The sequence below is a fragment of the Lichenostomus cassidix genome, chromosome 2, assembly GCF_008360975.1.
Source record: "Lichenostomus cassidix isolate B80296 chromosome 2, HeHo_3.0, whole genome shotgun sequence".
Classification (NCBI taxonomy): domain Eukaryota; kingdom Metazoa; phylum Chordata; class Aves; order Passeriformes; family Meliphagidae; genus Lichenostomus; species Lichenostomus cassidix.
The window spans coordinates 2,337,191-2,358,103 of NC_139482.1; the positions used below are offsets into that span (position 1 = coordinate 2,337,191).

The following is a 20,913-nucleotide window of genomic DNA, read 5'->3' on the forward strand; positions in this document are numbered from 1 at the left end:
AGCAGGCACATCCCAGCTCATCACTTGGTTTGAAAAATAGAAAGCTGAGTGTGATGTGGTGCATTTTGCCCTAATTCTTCTTTATTAGTCCCCATTACCCAAACCACAACTCAGATATTTGTCAAATTGCTCTCTCTCTGGTGTGCTGATGTCCTTACTCCCTGCCTCCTCCAGGAAGAGGAGTTTCTAGAATGACACAGATGAGTGGGAAGAGCAAGGACTGGAAGGGAGGGAGTTATGTGAGAATTAAATAACATTGACCACATTCATTTGGCAATTTCAAGTACAAAAGCTGGCTTGAAGGCATATTTACCGGCAATTGATTTTAATTTCTCCTCTTTCTGCCTGCTGCCAAAGCTGTTTTCATTCTGCCCACCTAAAGAGGCAAAGCCACTCTCAGGGCTGCTCTGGAGAGAGCTGTGGGCTCTTCCTGAGGATCTGGGGGGACTGTCAGGCTGGAAAAGGAGGATGGCTTCACCTCAGGGGAAGGAAACATTGAGTTGGAAGCTGCTGTGTCTCGTTTGGCTCTCAGCTCTCAACCAGCAGCCTAAGGACACAGCCCAGAGTGTCCCTGGGGGCAGCAGCACCTTCAGGGAGATCTTGTGGTAGCTGTTGGAGGTGATTTCCTGCTAAAATGTTGATCTTTTCTCTTACCAGAGCCAGGCCAAGTGCTTTGGACTGTCTTTCCCACAAGTGGTTCATGGTAAGTTTGTCCTGCTCCTTTATCAGTCAATTTTCCTCAATGTCCAACTTAAACCTCCCTGGTGACACTTGAGGCCATTTCCTCTTGTTCTGTCATGTTGGTACAGAAGGGAAACTGGATTTGCAGACCAAAGTTATGGTTTATATTCCAATGCTTTAAATCACTAAGGAGAAGAGCTAAAAAATAATAAAAACAAACAGGATTTAATGGTATGTACTGAACAGGGCTTGCTTTTATCATTGAAAAGCTGATTTTGTCTGCAATATAACTATGAAAGGACTGCAGCATTTCATCTACTGTAACTTTCCTAAATTAAACAATTATGTAAGGAGAAGATCCTAAGAAAAAACACAAAACCTTCTCAGGAAATTGTGGTTTTTTTAACCAATGATTTTCCTCTCATTCCACCTGGCAGCATAATGTCCCCCTTGAATCAGCTCATTTCATCAACACCAAACAGCTCAAATTCATTGTGGCTCGGAGCAAGTGGCAGGTGAGTTGCCCTTAATCTACGTTGGTTCTGTTTAGTTATATCTATTTTTAATTGCACCTGAATCTTTGACAACCTTTTGGGCCAGGACAGTGAGCTCAGCAGAGTTCTCTGCATGACTGTGAGTTGGAAATAAGTCCAGGAGAGAGTTGATGGATGTGTCAAGAATTAATTATCTAGGATTTTACCACCTGGAAACCCTTGTAGGTGCTTGTAAGACACAAGGTGTTTCTAAGGTGTGCTCAGCTGCCTTTGCAATCGGAGCTGAGTTACAGACAGGTGCCAAGAAACTGCCTGTTTTCCTGAAGTTCTCTAAAATAATTGGATTGATTGCCTTCTGAACATGCCAGTTTCCCTCTGCTGGCTGGAAGGAGAGGCTAAACTTCCACTGAGATGCCCCAGCTGTGAATGAGGAAGAGGAAGATTTAGTGAGCAAATAGCCTTGGATTGGTGACATGTACAGAGGGTAGCAGTGTCTAATTAAACTTGTGGCTGTGGTATTTAGGGCATGCAGGAGTTCATTTTGTTGAGTTTGCTTTACCACACTCCCACCATGTTCCCATCTCCTTGTGCTCTGTCTTGTTTTCCTCCTCAGCGCTCCCTGATGTGCTACAAATCCATCCTGGTGATGAGATCCATCCCAGAAATCCTCGAAAGGACTCATGACAACACCTCCCTGGCCATCTCCCGGCACCTCATTGAGGAAAGCACTTCATCCAGCACCAGTGGCTCCTCTTCGGACAACGAGAACTCAAATTTCCCCCAAAAGAGGCACTTTGGCTCCACCCCAGAACTCCATTTGCCCGTGTTTGATGCCCCAAGCTACCCTGAGCCTCCAAAACGTGTGAGTGAACGGGAGCACTCCAAAGCCTCCATCCCTCCAGTAAAACCCATGAGGAGGAAATATGCTTCCATGAAAGCTGATGTGGGGGACAAATCACCCACAGAGAGCAAAGAGATCGTGGAGAGTATCTTGCAGGAGAAAGAGGAGGTGCTCCAGCCCAGCCTTCGAGCAGAGCTGTCCCAAAGAAGTGGTGCTGCTGAGCCTTCATCCATGAGGGCTTCCACAGAAAGCACATCACTTCTGCATCAGAAAGAAAAAACAGACACATCTGTACCTGATAAGGACAGAGCTGAGGAGGCTGGGGATGGGACAGAAAAGCCATCTGCCTTTGTTCCCAGGCAGAGTGTCATCAAAAGCACCTTCTACAGCCAAGCCACCGAGCTGCCTGCAAGGCCACCTTCCTCACCAGGCAGGGAGTTCAGAAGGCACCTGGACAGAGCCAGAAGGACTTTCCGGAAAGCTGGATATTCAAAGGTGCCCCTCAGTGGCCTCCGTGAGCCTCTCCTTGAGCAGTTTGAACTGGAGGAAGAAGAAGAAGGAGATGATCGCAGGGAAAGCCTGTTGGGCTCCTTGACCAAATCTGCATCGTTTGACACTGCCAGGAAGCCACCACACCCTGCCATTGCTGGGGCCAGCCGCAGCCGTTCCTTGGATGACTACAGGCTCAGAGCCTCCAGGTCACTGAGAGAACAAGATATTTTGGAGGAGGACTGTGATGTATTGTCCCAGGAGAGCTGCCCTGAAGGCAGCGATCACTGTGACATTTCCGCAGGGCCTGGCAAGGGATGTTCTGTGGATACAACAAAGCAAGAGGATGTCAGGAGAGCCAGTGAGGATTGCTCAGGAGAGAAGTCTTCTCCAACCACACACTGTGAGGGGAATGGGTGCCCAGCTGCTTTTATGCAGCAGGCAGAGGGACTTGCAGTGTCACCTCATAGGAGTGAGAATAGGAAACGTCTACTGAAGAAGTCAAAAGCCACCGAGATTGAGGAGGACACTGAAAGTTTGGAAGGCAAAAGCCCCATTCTGACTGCCCAGTGTTCAGATGTGATGGCATCATCAGCTCCAAAACACGAAAGCACACAGGGTGAATCTTCCTCTGGCCATGCCTCTGCTTTTCAGGAGGGCAAAGATTCCAGTTCAACCCTCACACAGTCAGAGATCACCCCCAAGCCATCTCCCCTGAGTCAGGGTGAGTGTCTGCCCCAGGACTCTGCTCCCCCTGACACCCACCCAGATCTAACAGGTGGAAGCTTGCTTATCAAAAGGGCAGCCCCAGCCCCACCTTGGAAAGACAAAAGGCAGAAACACTCAGATGAAAAGACTTCTGCTCATGGTGTTGCCGAATCTGAGCTCATGGAGCATGAAAGCTCTGCTGTTCCAACAGAACAACCAGCAACCGATTCACTCCCAGCGTGTAAAGACAAAAGTCAGGAAATTCCTGGGAAAAGTGTTCCAGCAGCTACAGTCTTGGTGGGCAAACGGCCACACCCCCTTCTGGCTGGTGAAGGTGCTCCTCAGAAGCTGAAGATCCCTAAAGAGGTGAGACCTGCTGTCCTGGAAGATGCAGGAGCAGCTGTTACAGGAATCACTCCACCATCAGCCCATGGTGGTGAAAGCCAAGTGCACCAGAAGGTTCCTGCTCATGTAGACACAGCATCAGCCATCGTGAAGGGAGAACAACCTGCTGTTCCCAAAATCCCATCACCAGGATCAGTGCCAGCTCCAGTCTCTGAAGGAGCACAGCAGGCTCACAGCAAGGAGACACTTGCTGCTCTGAGGAGTAAAAGCTCAGCTGCCATCGAGGTTGTTCCCAGTTTGGCCCATGAAGGAGCTGAAGCCCAGAGGGTTCCTGAAGGCCATGGCACAGAGCCTGCTGTTCTGGAGAGCAGACAGCCAGCCAGAGCTGTGTCCTCCCAAAGCACTGTCCCCCCTCAGGGCTGGGAGAGTGAGAAACAAGAGCACCCAGAGGTGTCACTTCACAGGGAGATAAGATCTGTTGTGACAGCAAGTGGCAGCCGAGCAGCTGGACAGGATGTGGCTGCTCCTTTTCCCCAGGCTGGACTTCAGGTGTCTGAGCAGCACAGGGCTGGGATTTCTGGTGGTCTGGAGAGCAGGAGCCCAGCTGCATTAACTGCTTCACAACCACAAGTTGTTCCAGCTTCAGTCTATGATCTGGGATATGAGGAATATCCAGAGGTTCCTGGTGAGGGTGGAGGCATTGCCTTGGAAAGTGGAAGATCTGATGCTGGAACAGCTGCCCCACCAGTGCTCCGCAGGGATCATGGTCAGGAGCTTTCACATCACAGATCTTCTTTTTACAGTGACGAGGAGTCTGCTGCACTGGAGGGCTTGGTGGATGAGATGGTTTCCCTCTCTGAAGAGATGAATGTTTGGGCAGAGTCAGTTTCTGGAGAGAGGGAAAGCAGGAAGCACATTTCTTCTCGCAGAGAGATGTTCTACAAAGGCAGCCAAGCACCCACAGACACCTTCCCTTCTGCACAGCAGGGTGGAAGAGGAGAAATCTCTGAGCAGGATGACTTTGCAGAACCTTACCTTGCTGTGAGTGAGGAGCCAGGAGTCCTGGAAGGGCAGGGAGCACAGACAGTTCCTCACGAATGTGAGCACCTGGAGGACCTGGCATTTGAGACTCCCCCTTCCAGCCGAGACAGTGTTTCCTCAACAGAGAGCTTGGACACTGCAAAAAGACACATCCGCATGCCAGTGAGCAAGGATGCTGGCAAACACCCAGAAGTTTCTTTGGTGAAAATCAAAGACCTGTCAGATGAAGCCCCCAGTCTTGGCAGTGGCCCTCAAAAGTTTGACATCTCGGAGGTGGAGCCTGCCTACATGAATTTCTCGGATTTGTACGACATTGTCTATTTTCCATTTGAGTTTCTGAGCTACAAGAAGCCTTCACCCAAACCCGTTCCTAGACGGTTTATGCTGCTTGGTGAAAGGGCAAGGTCCCCTCCTGGAGGACATCTCCACAAGGATAAAAGACTGTGCATCAGGGAACAGGACGACAAGAACAGGAAGAACCGTTTGGAAATATCTGAGGATTCAAAGGCAACAAACTTGTTAGCCATGGGGAAAGGGGCAGAGAGCCATAAAGAAATGTATAGCTCCCAAAAGGACTCCAGTGGGAAGCAGAAAAGCTCCTTCCACGCCAAGTCTGGACTCTTCAAGCCGTATGCAAGGTCTCATTCAGTGGAGCAGCCGGTGGAGCAGAGCCTGAAGAAGAAAGTAAAAGCTTCTGTTGCCCATATTTCAAGAATCCTAAAAGGAAAGACATCTCCTGAGCCAGAGGAAGGTAATTATTTCACTCTGTTCCTTCACAGATTTGCTGCTATAACTGGGCTCTGCTAATGCTGCCTTTTTATTTTCCTCCAGTATATTTGAGGCTGTGATTAGACTGAGATTGCAAATCTGGCCACAGCAAGTTCTGAAATCAGATTTCAGGCTCTAAAATCAGCAGTGTCCACTTCACCATCACCTCTCTGTCAGTGGCTGGCTTCAGTGCAGAATCAGCTGGGTTAATCTGCTTATGGAAGGGGCACAGATTCCCTGTTTGAGGCTGCACAGAAGCAGATCAGGGCTGGGTGATGCCTTCTTTTCTGCAGTTGTCATCTGACAATGGTTTATCTCTAAGGTTAAAGTGACTGGGAGAAGCCGGTGAAGTCACCTCTGCTACTGGACATCAGAATTTGTCCCTTTTTCTCTGCCATCCCAGGATTTTTCCTGTTCTTCCAGGACACTGTTCTGTTTGCAACAGCTGTCACAGCCTTCCCTGTTAGTCACAGGCTGGTTAATAGGGGAACCTGTGACTGCTGAGCTGTTTATGTGTGAACAGCAGAACTGTCACTGCAAATGGATGCCACGGGGAGAAGGATGGCCTTGAATGACTCCTCATCCTTTCTCACAACAGAGTTTGGTGAGCTGGGAGGTGAGGCAGCAGAAAGGGAGCTGTTAATAGGAGCTGAAGGATCTCTGAAGAGGAAATCAGCACTCCCTTCATTCAAGTTACCAAGCCTCACTCCAAAGGAGAAAGGTATTGCTGTGGCACAAGTCATTGGTTGGTTTTAACCCCAGAGGGTTATTCAGCAAAGCTGAACTTGCTTTTTCCCTGGCAAGATTCCCCTTGACTCCATCAGGAGCATCTGCTGAGGTCAGGTTGCTGCCCCAGGATTCAGCAGAGCCCAGGCAAACACTGGGAAGGGCAGGTGGGGGAGGCTGGCAGCTTCTGGCCACTGTGGAGAAAATCTGTGGAGAAACATAGAGGAAAACCTGAGTTCCCCTTTCCCAAGGAGACAGAAGCAGATCTGATGCTCTGTGGGGTTTTTCCTTCTTCCATGTCCATCTTTCAAGTCTCCTTTTCTTGTGTTGTCTTGATAATAGAATCATTTATGTTGGCAAAGACCTCTAAGATCATTGAGTCCAACTGTTAACCCAGCACTGCCAAAGCCACCATGAAACCATGTCCCCAAGTGCCACATCCACACATCTGTTAAATCCCTCCAGGAATGGTGACACTTCCCTGGGTGTCCTCCTCCAATCCTTGACAACCTTTTCCATGAAGATATTTTCCCTAATACCCAACCTCAACCTCCCTTGGGGCAACTGGAAGCCATTTCTTCTTGTCCTATCAGATCCCCTCATCCTTGAAATTCCATAATTTAGTTTTGCCCCCCCATTTATGTTCAGCCAGAGGAACACCCTTGCTGTGACAGGGTCTCTCTCTGCTCTGAGCTGTTCTGCTGCCTTAGCTGTACCAGGGCTGGGCAGTGCAGATATTCCCCATGGATTTTCCGAGATCCATGTGGATCTGTCACACCACACCCATGGATGAACCTGTGTGCTCAGTGTCTGGGGGATTCTCCAAACTGTGGCCAAAAGAATGACACACCACAAACCAGAAAAGTTCTTTGCCCCACTAGAAATGCTTTCTGCTGCCCTGCAGGGATTTGTTTTCCACAAAGCTCCATCTGGCTATTCTGAATCCTTGTTTTTCCTCCTCTCTGCAGCCCCATCATTCACTGAGGAGCTCATGGACCAGGCTGCAGCTGCTGGACAGTGTGTGACCCTCTCGTGTCGGACAGTAGCTCACTCCTCCCTGAACATCAGCTGGTTCAGAGGTGACACTGCCATCCCTCCACTCTGCTGGGCTGCAGGGAGAGCTTTAAACACCTGGGTATCGATTTGCAGGTATTCACCTCTCCCATCTTCTGCTTTCCAGATGGGAGACCTGTCCAGAGCAGCAGCAGGATCCTCATCTCATCCACACTCAAACACTTCCAGCTGTTAACAATTCTCTCTGTTACTGCTGAGGATTTTGGTATTTATACCTGTGTGGCCACAAACTCCCTGGGCTCAGCATCCACCTCGTGTGTCATAAGAAAAGCAGGTAAGAGAAGGAGTAGCCACAGAAATAGGTATTTATGTACTTCTGCCCCAAAATGTGACCTGCGAATACCTTTGAGGAGAGATTTCTGCCCACAGATGTAGAGGGAAATCTCTCCCTTGCTGTGGTGCACAACCTTTGCTGTGTGGTAGTGTGGCACATATTGAAGGGTTCATTCCCTCTTCTTCACTCTTTATTTTCTCTCTTGGATTAAGAGCCACTCCAAAATCTTAGTAGAGTTTAAATCAGAGATGGTTACACTGCTGTTCTACTATATACATATAAATACACACATATATCTATAAATAGTACTTGTAATTGGGACATGTTGGGTGTAGAGTTTCGTGTCACAGCAGAGCTGCTGTTCACACTCATGGGGTTTGTGTCTCCTCTCCCCAGAGGTTCCTCCCAGCCCTCCACCCCCTGACATCGTGGAAGTCTACAAGGATGGAGTGCAGCTGGCTTGGAAACCTGTGGAGACCAACACCCCTGTCCATTACACTGTTCAGTGCAAGAGTGAAGGTAAAGTGCTGTCCTTGTTCTTTGCAAGGGACATCTGTTTGTATGACCTCCTCACCAGCTGGATATTTTATTTTTGTTCAGAAACAGCCTGTTTTAACCCCCTAGTTTGGAGTTAGGAATGGAATTCATACAGCCATCCTTTAGGTGTCTAAAAGTTAGGGGTAGTGCTGGTTAAATCAGCCTGGAACTTGCATATTCATACCAAGGCTTTGCTAAAGTGTGAATCAAACAAGGCTACATGGAAGCTACAACCAAAAAGTGAGCAGTGACAGCAGAAAATGCCTGGTCTGATACACAGCCCTGAGTTTTCTGACAAATTTAGGTACTAATAAAACAGCAGACTCACCCCAGACTCAGGCGTTCTGCACAGTCTTGGAGAAAGATGGTCTATCCAACAGGCAATTAATTCATCCTGTGCTGAACAGCTGTGCTTTGTTTTCCCATGGACTGTGGAGAAAGCTTAGGGAAAACAGCCTGAACTGGAAAACCAAAATTTGGCAAAACTGCATCACCCCTTTGATATTCTCTTTTAACTCTTGATCCAGAGCCTGATGAAAGTCAGTGGATCATATAATCATGGAATGGTTTGGGTTGGAAGGGACATTAAAAATCATCCAATTCCAGCTCTCCTGCCATGGGCAGGGACAATTTCCACTATCCCAGGTTGCTCCAAGCCCTGTCCAACCTGGCCTTGGACCCTTCCAGGGATCCAGGGGCAGCCACAGCTTCTCTGGGCAACCTGTGCCAGGGCCTCCCCACCCTCTGAGGAAATAAATTCTTCCTGACATCTAATCTAAATCTCTCCTCTTACAGTTTAAAGCTATTCCCACTCATCCTGTCACTATCTGCCCTTGTCCAAAGTGGATGTTTTCCTGTTTAGTAACAAAAACTTTGAATCAAATCCCCAAGGCTGCTCTGCCTCCCTTGGGACTGCTTTGCTGTTGTTATTATGAATGTGATGTCTGATAGCAATTCCTGCTGCAGTCACACAAACACAGCTCTTTGGATTCAGCTGCTCTCTGTTCCTTCACTTAATTCTCCAAACAAACAAACACTCCCTTCTTGATTAGCATGAGCATGGGCAGCAGCTTTCTGCCTTTTTCCTCTGCAGGTGGTGTGAGCCACTTTTCTTCCAACACCACCTCGTTATTCCTTTTGACATTATTATTACATTGTTTTGTCAAAAGGAATAACAGACACAAAAGTTGTGTCAAAAGGAATAACAATTGTTATTCCTTTTGACACAACTGGAGGAGAGATTTTGAGGAGGATACAAACACATGTTCTTCCAATTAGGAAGAAAAATGGGAAACAGCATCTACAATCTTCCACTGTGTATTTGGCAGGAACATGGAAAGTCCTGCTCTCCTGAACGCAGGAGGATTAAGATAATCAGGAATAAATTCCTTGTTTTATCCGTTATTCAACAACAAGCTTCTGTATGCTGCTTCTGCAGATACTTCTCTCTATTTCTAAGCTGTATCTTCTCCTTCTTGCACAAACAGCCCCAAATTCAACCAGTAGCCTGCAAAGGCATTGATGCCTTGGGTTTGGATGGGGAATTGCTGTTTATCCAGTGGTTTGAGTCACTCTGCCAGAGTGTATTTGAATGGAAGGATGAGTTTAAACTCAGGCAGTTGCAGGGAGTTGGGTTCAGCCTTCAGCACAGCAGCAAAATATAGGACACAGCATTGAGTGGAATGAATGGTTATTAAATGTTTGCTGGTCATTTTCTCCTTCCCACCTCAATCATGAATAACAAGTCCAGAATGTACCTACAATTCCAGTTCCCTGAGGAATCATCTGAGTCTTATGAAAGCTGAGTAAAACTGCCCACGTTTCAAACACTGTGTTTGCTGGGATGCTGTTAGTGAATGGTTCTACCCAGGAATCCTCCACATCATGGTCTCAATGGGATTCAAGACAGGGCCAACAGGAAAAAAAAAAGTGATTTATCTTTTGTTTGGAGATCTTGATGTATATTTCCAGTAGAATTTGGTGGTATGAATTAGATAAAGAGAAAAAATACAGGAAAGTTTCACCACTCCTGTGGAACAATACTGGCACAACTTGGAATGATTAGATATAAACCAGCTGATTTTAGAGAAGAATAACACAGGTACAGCACAAAAGCTGGCCATGGTAAGTAGCTTTCTCCATATTTCCAACACACAAATAAAGCCAGGGAAGAAAAAACCACAACAAAACCCCAAATCTCAAAAAACCTTCAACCCACTGTGAGGTTTACTCCAACCTAATTGAGTCCTGATCTCTTTTCTCTCTTCCCTTGGTGAAGATGGCGAGTGGACAACTCTGGCTTCTGACCTCACTGACTGCTGCTACTACGCCAGAAATCTCCCCCAGGGCTTCATCTACCACTTCAGGACAGCCTGCAGCAGCAAGGCAGGGATGGGACCCTACAGTGACCCCTCTGAAAAAGTGAAAATCACCGAGAAGGATCAGATGGGTAAGAGCAAATGCCAAGGAAACTTCGGGGTTTTCCTGCATCAAAACACTGCATCCTTTTAGATGTGGGCCCAGAAGTCAAGAGCAAGTCAATCAGTTCCACTCAGGATTTGTTCCACTCAGGGTTGTTCAGGGATTTTGTATCTAAAATTAAGTTATTTTCTAATTATTTTCTAATTCGGGACAGAGGGAAATAGGTATAAACATATTAAAAACCCCAACAAAATGATAACATTATGTAAACACAAACAATATGTAAACATATATAAAATTTCATAATAAAACACAAATCTGGAGATTTTTGAAGATTAGCTATTGAAGACAAAGTTTTGATTTGAGATTATGAGGAAATGGGTTTTGTACAATAAATATGTTACTGTAGGCATTTATCCACTGATACAAATCTGGCACTGGAGAAAACTCTGAACTGGCTTGTATTATGGACTAAATCCTAACTCACTTGGTAATTTCTCTATTCTGGTGTTTTCCAGTGGGAATTATTGTCCTTCAGTGGTGAATTTTCCTGCTGTATTTTGTCTCTGAAGTAAAGAAACCCCAATTTACTATTTTTTTCACCTGTTGGACTACTTGGTAGTCCTCACATGTTTTTAAAATTAAGACATCCACAACCCCACAGCAAATATATCCTCGTGGCAAAGGAAGTGTCCTTTCTGTGAAGAAACAGAAGGATGGTCTAGCTGGAATTTCCTCCCAATGGAGAGAATTGCTATATGAAAACCAGTTCACAGAGGTATTTTTAACTCACCCCAAGTGCTCTGCTTTCCCTTTTCTCAGGCTTTGTTTTATCTGTGTGTCCAGCATTTCCAAGCAGATGCTTTAAAGGGATGCTTTAGTATTTCAGGGAGTGCTTGGACACAAACAAATGCCAGAACCAGAGCAACAATTTCCAGCTGCTGCCCTGAAATTTCCAACCACAAGAAGTTTCCAATTTCATGTCAGTTTTTGCCACGCCATGAGGATTTGTTGTGTGGGAAGATGAGAAACAGCATCTGAAATGTTTGGTATCATAGCACACAACATAGATTCAATCTCATTCTGTCTGGAACAGCCACACCAGGGAATTTCTGGGTGGACAGAGCAGAATCTGTGGCCTTCCAATAGCACTGGGTGGCACAGCTGGGAGACAGCAGCAAAGTCACCTGGGGAAAGCCCTGCTGTCCCCTTGGGTTGTTCACAGAGAGGAGGGGATGATGCAGAGAGGCTCCAGTTCGTCACAGAAATGTTTTCCTATGTAACTCCTTTTTCTCTGCAGAGCTTCATGCTGCCGTGCAGGAGGTCCCATCAGCTCCCTCTGAAGAAGAAAGTGAGGTGATCACACCTCCTGAGCCCTTCCCAACCTACCAGACCTACGCCTTCCAAACCGAGATCAAAAGGTAGAGAATCCAAATAAGCTCCTAGTGACCCAGAGGGAAACCACATGTGTGATGGAGTAGCTCTCCTAGGAGGAAAGGCTGATAAAATTGGGATTTTGGAGAAGAGAAGCTTCACGGTGACATAATTGTGGCCTTTCAGTAACTGAAAGGAGCCTACAAGAAAGATGGACAGGGACTTTATACAAGGGGATGTAGTAGCAGGACAAGGGGATGGCTTCAGACTGAAAGAGAGTAGGTTTATATTAGATATTAGGAAAAAATTCTTCCCTGTGAGTGTGGTCAAACCTTGGCACAGGTTGCCCAGAGAAGCTGTGGCTGTCCCATCTCTGGAAATGTTCAAGGCCATGTTGTTTACACTTCTTGTAAAAAAACTTCTTCCTCCTATCTAGTCTAAATCTATCCTCTTTTAGTTTCAAACCATGAGCCCTTGTCCTGTCACAACAGATGTAATGGACAGCATGGCAGCCACTTGATTTATCATGAAGTGAGCCCAGGGCTAACCAAGTTTCCTGTCCTTGCTGCATGAACTTATGCAGCCACCACTTCAGTCAGGGTGTTGGGACTCAACTTTCTCTGCCTAGAAGAGAGACACTGACTTCTGTTGCCAGCAGGGGTAGTTCTCTTGCTCTCTCCTCTCTCTCCAGAGAAGTTAAGCTCTCACTCCCGTAATTTAAAGTGACTGTACAGTTTAAAGACACAAGAGGATGTGCAAACTGTGACAATAGATGCAGTAACTCCCTGTCAGGGACAGATGAAAAACACAGCATGGGATCCTGGTGGTTTTAAAGAACAGAAGCTCGTCTGGCTCTTGCAGGAGCAGCAGAGAAGTTTAATGTGCCTTTGTGTCCCTTTGTTCCAGGGGCCGATTCAGCATCGTCCGGCAGTGCCGGGAGAAGGTGAGCGGCAAGACTTTGGCTGCTAAAATCATCCCTTACTGGCAAGAGGACAAGCAGGCTGTGCTCCTGGAGTACCAAGTGCTGAGGAAGCTTCACCACATAAATATAGCCCAGCTGAAGGGAGCCTACGTCAGCCCACGGCACCTGGTGCTGATCCAGGAGATGTGTGTGGGACCAGAGCTGCTCCACTCCTTGGCACTGCGGTAAGGAAAGAGGGAAGGGTTTTCCAGGCAGGGCTGCTGTTGGGAGGAAAACACTTGTTGCTTTCTCCTGACAAACTGGATCATCCCTCTCCATCTGTTCCAGGGTGGTGGCATTGCACATAGGATTTGTAAAGCATTTGTTCTGCAACTTCTTGTGAAAGAAAAAATTTACTTGAGTTCCCTGCAAGATTGGGGTAGGGGAAAACTCAGAGCTGCTTGGTTGAGATGCTGAAAGCAGTTTACAGTGCTGGATATGAAACCACATCTCCCATAACATGGAGGTTACTGTGGGTCAGGAAGATTCATTGTTTCTCACAATGGCAGAAAATGGATCTGCTGAAATCCTGTGGTTAAAAGAGAGGGAATGGTTGGCATCAAATCTGCTTTCTCTCTTTCAGTTCTACAACATCCCAAATTTCTTGCACCTGTAAACTTGACTCACAGGATGGACCAACCTGTCCACCTACAGCAGATTTACTAAACTAGAGTTGTTTCTTCTTCACTCCCAAGGGGCTGATGGGATCAGACACCCAGGGGAGGGTGACAGTGGGTGTAGGAAGGCATTTTTGGGCATGCAGAGAGGACACCTCTGTTTTCAATCCCCTTTCTCCCACCAGGACATCATACTCAGAGGTGGAGGTCCGAGATTACCTGTGGCAGATGCTCAGTGCCACCGAGTACCTCCATGCACACAACATCCTGCACCTGGATCTCAGGTCTGAGAACATGATCATCACTGAGCCCAACCTGCTGAAACTCCTGGATTTCGGGAATGCACAGTTCTACACACCAGACAAATTTATTACCATGGACAAATGCTCGGACTATGTCGAAACCATGGGTGAGTAGAGTTCAGTCACAGCACCCTCAGCCTTATCTGCAATCTGTGATAAACAGAAAGACACAAACATTGGTCAAGGCAGCAGTTGGTGCCAGCAATAAAAGCCTTCCAGGTGCTGCTCTCCAGTGAAATGTGAGTTTGTGGGAGCAGTGAGTGGTGACAGCTGTCCCACTGCAGACCCCAGGGGACAGAGCTGACCCCAGTGCCACTCTGGCTGGCACCCATGTGTCCTTTTATGCAGGGACAAAGTATTGCTGCCATCTGGCTGGAGGTTCTCATGGTCTCACAGCAATCAGCATCTATATGGATGTCCCACCCCAACCAGCTCCCTGTGCCAGGAGCTGCCTCCTCTTCCCTCTTGGGAAGGCAGTAAAGCATAAAAGTACCCCCTGCTTTTGTGCTGCTCTCAGTGTGTTGGAGAGGAGCATGGCTCACATCAGTTTGCTTTTCCAGCTCCAGAACTGCTGACAGAGCAAGGAGCCCTTCCACAGACAGATATTTGGTCCGTTGGAATCACAGCCTTCATCATGTGAGTCAGTTGATTGTTCCCTGCCCTGTGAGTTGCTTTAAAATCACAATTTCAAGGTTAATATCAGCTGTGCCCCCTCTATTTGGCAATGCCATGGAAAGCTGTGAGATGGAGAGGATGGATGGGCAACCTGTGCCAGGGCCTCACTGCTCTCACAGGGAAGAATTTCTTCCCAATATTTAATCTATAGCTCTCCTCTTTTAATTTAAAATTGTTCACCCTTGACCTGCAACTACAAGCCCTTATCCAAAGTCCCTCTCCAGCTCTCTTGGAGCCCCTTTTATGTACTGGAATGGACCCTAAGGTCTCCCTGGAGCCTTCTCTTCTCCAGGATGAACAATCCCAACTCTCACAGCCTTTCCTCATAGCAGAGGTGCTCCATCCCTCTGATCACCTTGCTGGCCTCCTCTGGACTCGTTCCAACAGCTCTACATCCTCCTTATGCTGGGAGCCCCAGAGCTGGAGGCAGCTTCATGTAATCAATTCTCTTCTTCTGGGGCAGGCTGAGTGCCAACTACCCCGTCAGCTCCGACGCCCCCTGTGAGTTCCTGAGAACAGCCAGGAAGGGCAAACTGAAGCTGACGCGGTGCTACGCGGGTCTGTCCGGGGGAGCTGTGTCCTTCCTGCAGAGCACTCTGTGTGCAAACCCTTGGTAAGACACTCCCTGTCCTCCCAGCAGACCCTGGGTGCTGCAGACCCTGGGTGCTGCCCCTTCTCTCTGTTTGCAAGGATCCTCTCACCCGACACAGATCTCAGACTGACCCCTCACCCTGTCTGCCCTAGGGGAAGGCCATCAGCCTCCGAGTGCCTTCAGAGCCCGTGGCTCCAGGAGACAGGTTTGGACAACAGGCAGCAGGCACTGGTCACCTTCCCTACCACCAAGCTGAGGAATTTCCTCATGGAACGGGAAAAGAAGAGGGGCCTGCTGTGCTCCAAGTACGGCCTCATGATTGCACAGTGACGTGGATGTGGTGACAGACAGGAATTGCCTCCCTGTGCCCTCCTGCACTTTCTGTTTGGTACCAAACCCTCGTGCCAAGTTGCTGTGCAGCAGCTGAGCTGGGGGAGCTGCTCTCTGCCCAGCCCCACTGTTTTATCTCTGTGTCCTGCCTGCCATGGGCTGTTTCTGTGTATGTGTGACTCATGGGGGAAGCCGGGCCACTGGACAATGGAGGCAGCAAACCCAGCAGTGACCTTGTAACATGCAGATGTTGTACCAAGAAGGGACTTTGCCACATTGAAGCTGAGCTGGGACACATCTACCCAGAGATGTGGCAGCAGTGCCCCTGGCAAAGGCTTTGTGTTTTTATTCTTAAACAAAATCCTGAAATGTCACGTTCCTGTTTGACCTTCAAACCCTGCTTTCCTCTGCAAAGGATGGTGTTGGCTGTGTCATTGCTTTGTGCTCATAACCTCAGTGTTCCTTTGAGTTTCTCTGCAGTGATTGATGTATCTGTTGGTTCCCTCAGTTTTTGGAGGCTTTCTCAGAGCTGTGTCTGGCTGTGTTTAGAGGAAGGAGAACAGGGAAACAGTTCCCAATGCATTACAGTTCAATACTAAAAGTGAGGCTGTTTACCCAGGGATGCTCTTTCCCAACAAGTTTTACTCATATTGTTCCAAACCTGAAGGATGGAGTATTGTGACTCCTTCTCTCGCTGAGCATGCAGAGCAGGGATTGTGACAGAGAGCGGAGGAGCTCTCCCTGTGCCTGTGGAGAGCAGGCATTGACTCAACAGACTGTAAAACTTGACATTGCTGAAGTAAAATTGTGTTCACTGTGTGCTACAGGAGAGAACCCCAAGGGCTTAGGGCCAGACTCATGCTCAGTTCTCTGGGGGAAGAAGGAGCTGCACGAGACAGACACTGCAATGAGAGCTGCCCCCCCAGGAAACCTTCCAAGACTCTGGATTCCATCCAATTTAACTTCTTTTACAAATCCAGATAGGTTTTTGTTGGCACAGGCTGATTCTTTGCTCTTGCTGGTGCACTTTGGGATGGAAAGCTCAGTGCCAGGGAAAAACCCATCTAAACATAAAACTTGTATATTAACTCATTTGAAGCTTTCACCCTCTTCCGTATATGACTTTTTTTGTTTTGCTTCTCACAACTGCATGCATTTGAGCATGTCTGAGGTCTTTTATAGACTCAATACTGTTTGGTTAAATAAACCATTCTGATGAGCAAGGAAAACCAGATTTTTCTGCTGAATCATTGTCATTATATTTAATACATCCCTTCCCAAATCCCAGTACATATTTGAGCAGCACACATCCCTCACCCCTCAATTCTGACCTGGGATCCTTACAAGTGATAACCAATATACACTGTGTATAAGAAGTGAAGGGAGCAACTTCCATGCAAGACATCCACACAAAAAAAAAAATCCTTTTCCTAGAGCCTTGGAGTGAGGACATCACTTGGCCAGGATGTGAGGATGGCTCTGAGCTGCCCAGCTACCCCAAGGCATTCCTGGGCATGGTTTGGAGCTTGCATGGAGCAGAATGTGAGAAGGGCTTCAGAGGAATGAACCCATGGGTGACAAAAAAATAGGTGAGAGCTGTAGATGGAGCATGGAAGGAGTGAAAAGGTGCTGGAATTGCTTATGAAAATATTGTCACTGTCAAGCCTTACAGGTAGTTTTTGTTTTCCTTGGTTCTGCCACAACTGCTTGATAGTTTCTGCCTGAATTTCCACCACCATCCTGAGGTCAGGACTAACAACCAGTCTGTCAGGCTCAGATAGTTTGCCCTCAACACGCAGTTACATCACCCTGCCCTTTGCAGAACAAAGCAGAATCTGGATCTGATATTTGGATATGTGTAAATGTTTGAGTTTCATTCCTTGATCACAAATAATCTCCAAAGTCCAAGGTTAGTGTCGGCATTAAAATCAATCTGCTCTTCTCCATGCAAAAAAGGCTGGGATTTGACTTCTGTAAGGAAGTGGTCAGAGCCCTAATTATTGAAGGGTAATAATGCAAAGCAGAGCTTGTAGAGCAGTTTTATCCTGCATTGATCCAGCAGATAAAACATATGTTTGAGGGCTGTAAGTTTGCAGTGGCTGTAGCCCATAAGGGACTGAGGCTGCTCCTTTTGGGGACCTCATCAGATACAAGAAGTGGACCACAGACAAGACAATTTGAAAACTGCAAGGAAATTCTAACATTTCTGGAGAGGCTATTTTCTGCTCTCTGACCTTCCAGGGGTTCAGCACAAGCTGATGCCATCCTGCCAGTGATACTTCATGTGGAAAATAAATGATCAGGTGCAGCGTGTGACCAGACAAGCATATGGACCTGTCACCTGTCTGCACCCAACCAGCCCTTTTCATCCCCTTACATCTCAATTTTCCTCTCCAAATCATCTAAATCCATCCTTTATCCCCCTTTGGTTCCTCCCCAAAACATCAAACTCTAAGTCCTGTGCAATTCTAAAATGCTCTTCCCCTACACACCAAGGTCTCCCCTGCCTTGACACAATCCCCCTAATCCCAGGTGGTGATCCAGAGGGCTGTTCCTGATGGCACATCTCCACGCCAGGACCATGGGACTGATGGCTCTGCTGGGACAGCCCTGGGAGGGATCTGGACAAATACTGGATCCTTAGTTTGGGTTCTCACCTGCTAACATACCCTTGTGCTCCTCTGGGCTTGTGCAGATGGGCTTTCAGTGGGCTGATGGGCACTGGGATGGGGCTGGGAGTAGCCTGGCAGGGCACAGTCTGTCTCTCTGTGCAGCTGAGCTTTTATCCCATACCCCAACACAACAACAGGGCAGCAGCACATAAAAAGGAGGTAAAAACTAAAGCCATGATAAGCATTAAGCAAACAAGATCATATCAGTGTTGGCACTGCATGGATGTGATAGCCGCGGGATCAGACAATTTGTCTCACAGGTAACCCCAGAACAAACAGCACCAGCAGGACTCCTCAAGCTAGAAGCGTGGTCGGTATCTGAAGCGAACATCACGGACAGGCTGCATTGTCCCGAATCCCCAGCGGCTGACGTCTATGGCTGGGATCTCCTCCTCCTCATTGACCAGCTCCAGCTCATAGTGCCTCAGCATCAAGAACACAAACATTTTCATTTCAGCTGTAGCAAAGAACCTCCCAGGACAGGTGGAAACTCCTGCCCCCCAAGGCATGTTGACAAATTTCAGCTTCTTCCCGTTCCTGTAGAATTCTTTCTTGGTGCCATCTGGGTTTACGAAACGGTCGTACTTAAATTTGTGAGGCTCCTCATGGATTTCTGGGTTCATCTGCACGGAGATGTGTGGGAACAGAGCCACCCTGTCCCCCCTGCGGAGGGTGAACTCTGTCCCACTGCTTGTCCTCAGGCAGGTGTCCTCGAGGACAGCTCTGACCAGCATTGGGGCTGCCACCAGCCTCAGGGTCTCCTCCAGAGCGCTGTCCAGCAGAGGAGTCTGGTTCAGCATGTCCCTAGTGATGGTAACTGGGGGGCTCCCTGCCTTCCCTTCCTGCCCGCTCTCCCTCGAGACTTTATCCACCTCATCTCTCACAGCCCACAGAGCCTCTGGATGCTTCAGCAGATACAAGAGGAGCCAGAAGGCAGTTGGGCCTGTATTGCCTTGGGATGCCCAGAGCAGCATGAACATGAAACGATCCCGCATGTACTCAGGGACACCGTTTTCTGCCAGAAGTTGGTCTTGATCACTTATCCACGCACTGATGTTGTCCTTTTGCCAGGCCTTCTTCACAGAGAGCACATTCCAGAAGTGTCTCTTCAGCCGTTCAGCTTCTCTTTTGTCCTTGGGAGGCAACATAGCAAAGGCCAGACGAGGGAAGAGGCAGTCGTACTTCCGAAACTCCTGGAAGAGCTGGTTGGAGTGGAGGCGATCCTGCTCTGCAGCTATCTCCTTGTTCCCTGCCCCTTGGGATGGCTCAGTGCCATACAGAGCCAGGTACCCAGCTCTGAAAACGATGTTGTAGCAGTAGTGGAAGAGGTTTTCCTCCTTCCACACTCGCTTCTCCTCTCCTGAGCTCAGCTTGAAAAGCATCAGCTTCTGAAAGTTCTCCATGGTGGCTTGTGTGAGGACACTGAGTCCATCTCCCATCAGGTGCTTCGTGCTCGCTTCATGAACTACTCTATGAGTGGCTTCAGTGGGCTTGTAGCCAAAAACCTGCACGACCAGCTGAGTTGCAGAGGTCCTAAAGTCCAGTTTAGAGCGTGATTCCTTCACGATGGTGCCAAAGCAGAAGGGATCCATCACAAAGGTGAAGTAATAGCCACCAATCAGTGCTGTGAAAACATCCCCGTGTTTCCTCTGCATCTTTTTGAGAAACTCCGAGCTGTCCTTCCTGAATTCCAGCAGGTAGCCCAGCCAGGGAATGGTACCTTTATCCAGGGGTGGCTCATTGGGTCTCCGTGTCCGAAACACACCCAGCACATAGAGGCCACCAAGCAGCAATGACACCAAGGTACAGAGGAGAATCACCCAGAGCATCATGAGAGCTCTGTGCCTGTCCAGGAGCTGTGACTAGAGACAGTTTGGGGCAGGAGTGTGCACTTTATTCCCACCCAGCAGCTGATAGGCAGATGCAGAGCTGACAACCTCTGTGCTCATTGGCAGCGAGTGTTTGCCTTGCCCCTGCGGAGCGCTCGGTGTGAATTTGTCCTTGGATGAACAGAGATTTTTAAGGTGGAAGGTATGTTGTAGTCATTGGAGCACCCATGTTGTGTTAGGGGGATGGGTTTTGGCAGGAGGCAAATTCCCTTCTCTTGGCTGCACGGAGCCCAGTTTTTGTGAGGAAAACGTTCAGAGAATTTAAGACCAGGCTATGGATGCAAGCTGAAAAAATGAAACTAAGAGTGAATGTGGGAAATGCTACTGAAAATGAGCACAGGGCTGAGGGAAGAAGGTCACAGCTGAGGCAATTTGGTCTCAAAAGCCAAGAGAATGAAAGGGTTCTGACATTTTGACATTCTCCACAACAAAGTGTCCCAGGAGTGCTTTGCCAATGAACAGTTCAAGTGCAAGTGCTCTGTCTGAGGGCAAAGCAAAGCAGCTGAGCTGCCTCATGAGTGAGGAAACCTTGAGTCACTGCCTTTGCTTGGCATCAGATGGGTCCAGAGGCAGCAAATTTCCCACCCACCCCCCAGCTGGAGAGCAGTGCCCACAGGGACCACAGCAATTCTGCTTTATCCACTCTCCCTTCTGCTTCTCGTGCTTCCCTGCTCCCCTATCTCCAGATGGGGTTTGGGGACAATGCCAGAAACCCCCTGTACCACCTGGCACTGCTCCTCCAGGTGCTGCCACCCTGATCTACCCAGATTGTCACCAGAGCCTGTCCCAGTTGCTGCTGCCTAGACCTGTCCAGGCACACAGGATGGAGAGTGACATTAACCCCTCTCTATTTCCTCCACCTTTGCCCTTCCCCTGAGCATCCCATCATAAGTTTTCCACAGTCCCAAGAGCCTTCCTCTGTCTGGGATCACAATCTTCATCATCTTTTTTGCTTCCCAGCTGCTGTCCCTTTCCACATTCCCTCTGGTGACCTGACCCATGGAGTGAAGGCCACATCATAGCATCAGCTAAATATTTATTTTGGCTTTGTTTTTTTTTTGAGGAAAGCTCCCAACCTTACCCTTTGGAAAAACACTTCCCA

General features: G+C 48.1%; 2 protein-coding genes across 8 annotated transcripts in view; one reads left to right on the forward strand and one right to left on the reverse strand.

The window, feature by feature from the left end:
* Positions 1-16,479, forward strand: part of OBSCN (obscurin, cytoskeletal calmodulin and titin-interacting RhoGEF) — a 168,083-nt gene extending 151,604 nt beyond the window's left edge. For all 7 annotated transcript variants that reach the window (XM_085050083.1, XM_085050085.1, XM_085050086.1 and 4 more), the window contains 14 exons: positions 658-703; positions 1,119-1,196; positions 1,789-5,350; positions 5,966-6,088; positions 7,062-7,172; positions 7,274-7,441; positions 7,838-7,960; positions 10,257-10,427; positions 11,700-11,820; positions 12,680-12,919; positions 13,537-13,760; positions 14,214-14,289; positions 14,792-14,941; positions 15,073-16,479. In XM_085050083.1, the coding sequence (XP_084906209.1) occupies positions 658-703; positions 1,119-1,196; positions 1,789-5,350; positions 5,966-6,088; positions 7,062-7,172; positions 7,274-7,441; positions 7,838-7,960; positions 10,257-10,427; positions 11,700-11,820; positions 12,680-12,919; positions 13,537-13,760; positions 14,214-14,289; positions 14,792-14,941; positions 15,073-15,250 (5,371 nt within the window). In that variant the 3' untranslated portion in view covers positions 15,251-16,479. The remainder of the gene's footprint in view (positions 1-657; positions 704-1,118; positions 1,197-1,788; positions 5,351-5,965; positions 6,089-7,061; positions 7,173-7,273; positions 7,442-7,837; positions 7,961-10,256; positions 10,428-11,699; positions 11,821-12,679; positions 12,920-13,536; positions 13,761-14,213; positions 14,290-14,791; positions 14,942-15,072) is intronic.
* A 1,596-nt stretch (positions 16,480-18,075) lies between these two features.
* CYP8B1 (cytochrome P450 family 8 subfamily B member 1) lies at positions 18,076-20,863 on the reverse strand. The gene has a single exon (XM_085050092.1). It carries the CDS (start codon positions 19,752-19,754, stop codon positions 18,222-18,224), a length of 1,533 nt encoding a protein of 510 aa, XP_084906218.1. The 5' UTR covers positions 19,755-20,863; the 3' UTR covers positions 18,076-18,221.
* Between the last annotated feature and the right edge of the window lie 50 nt (positions 20,864-20,913).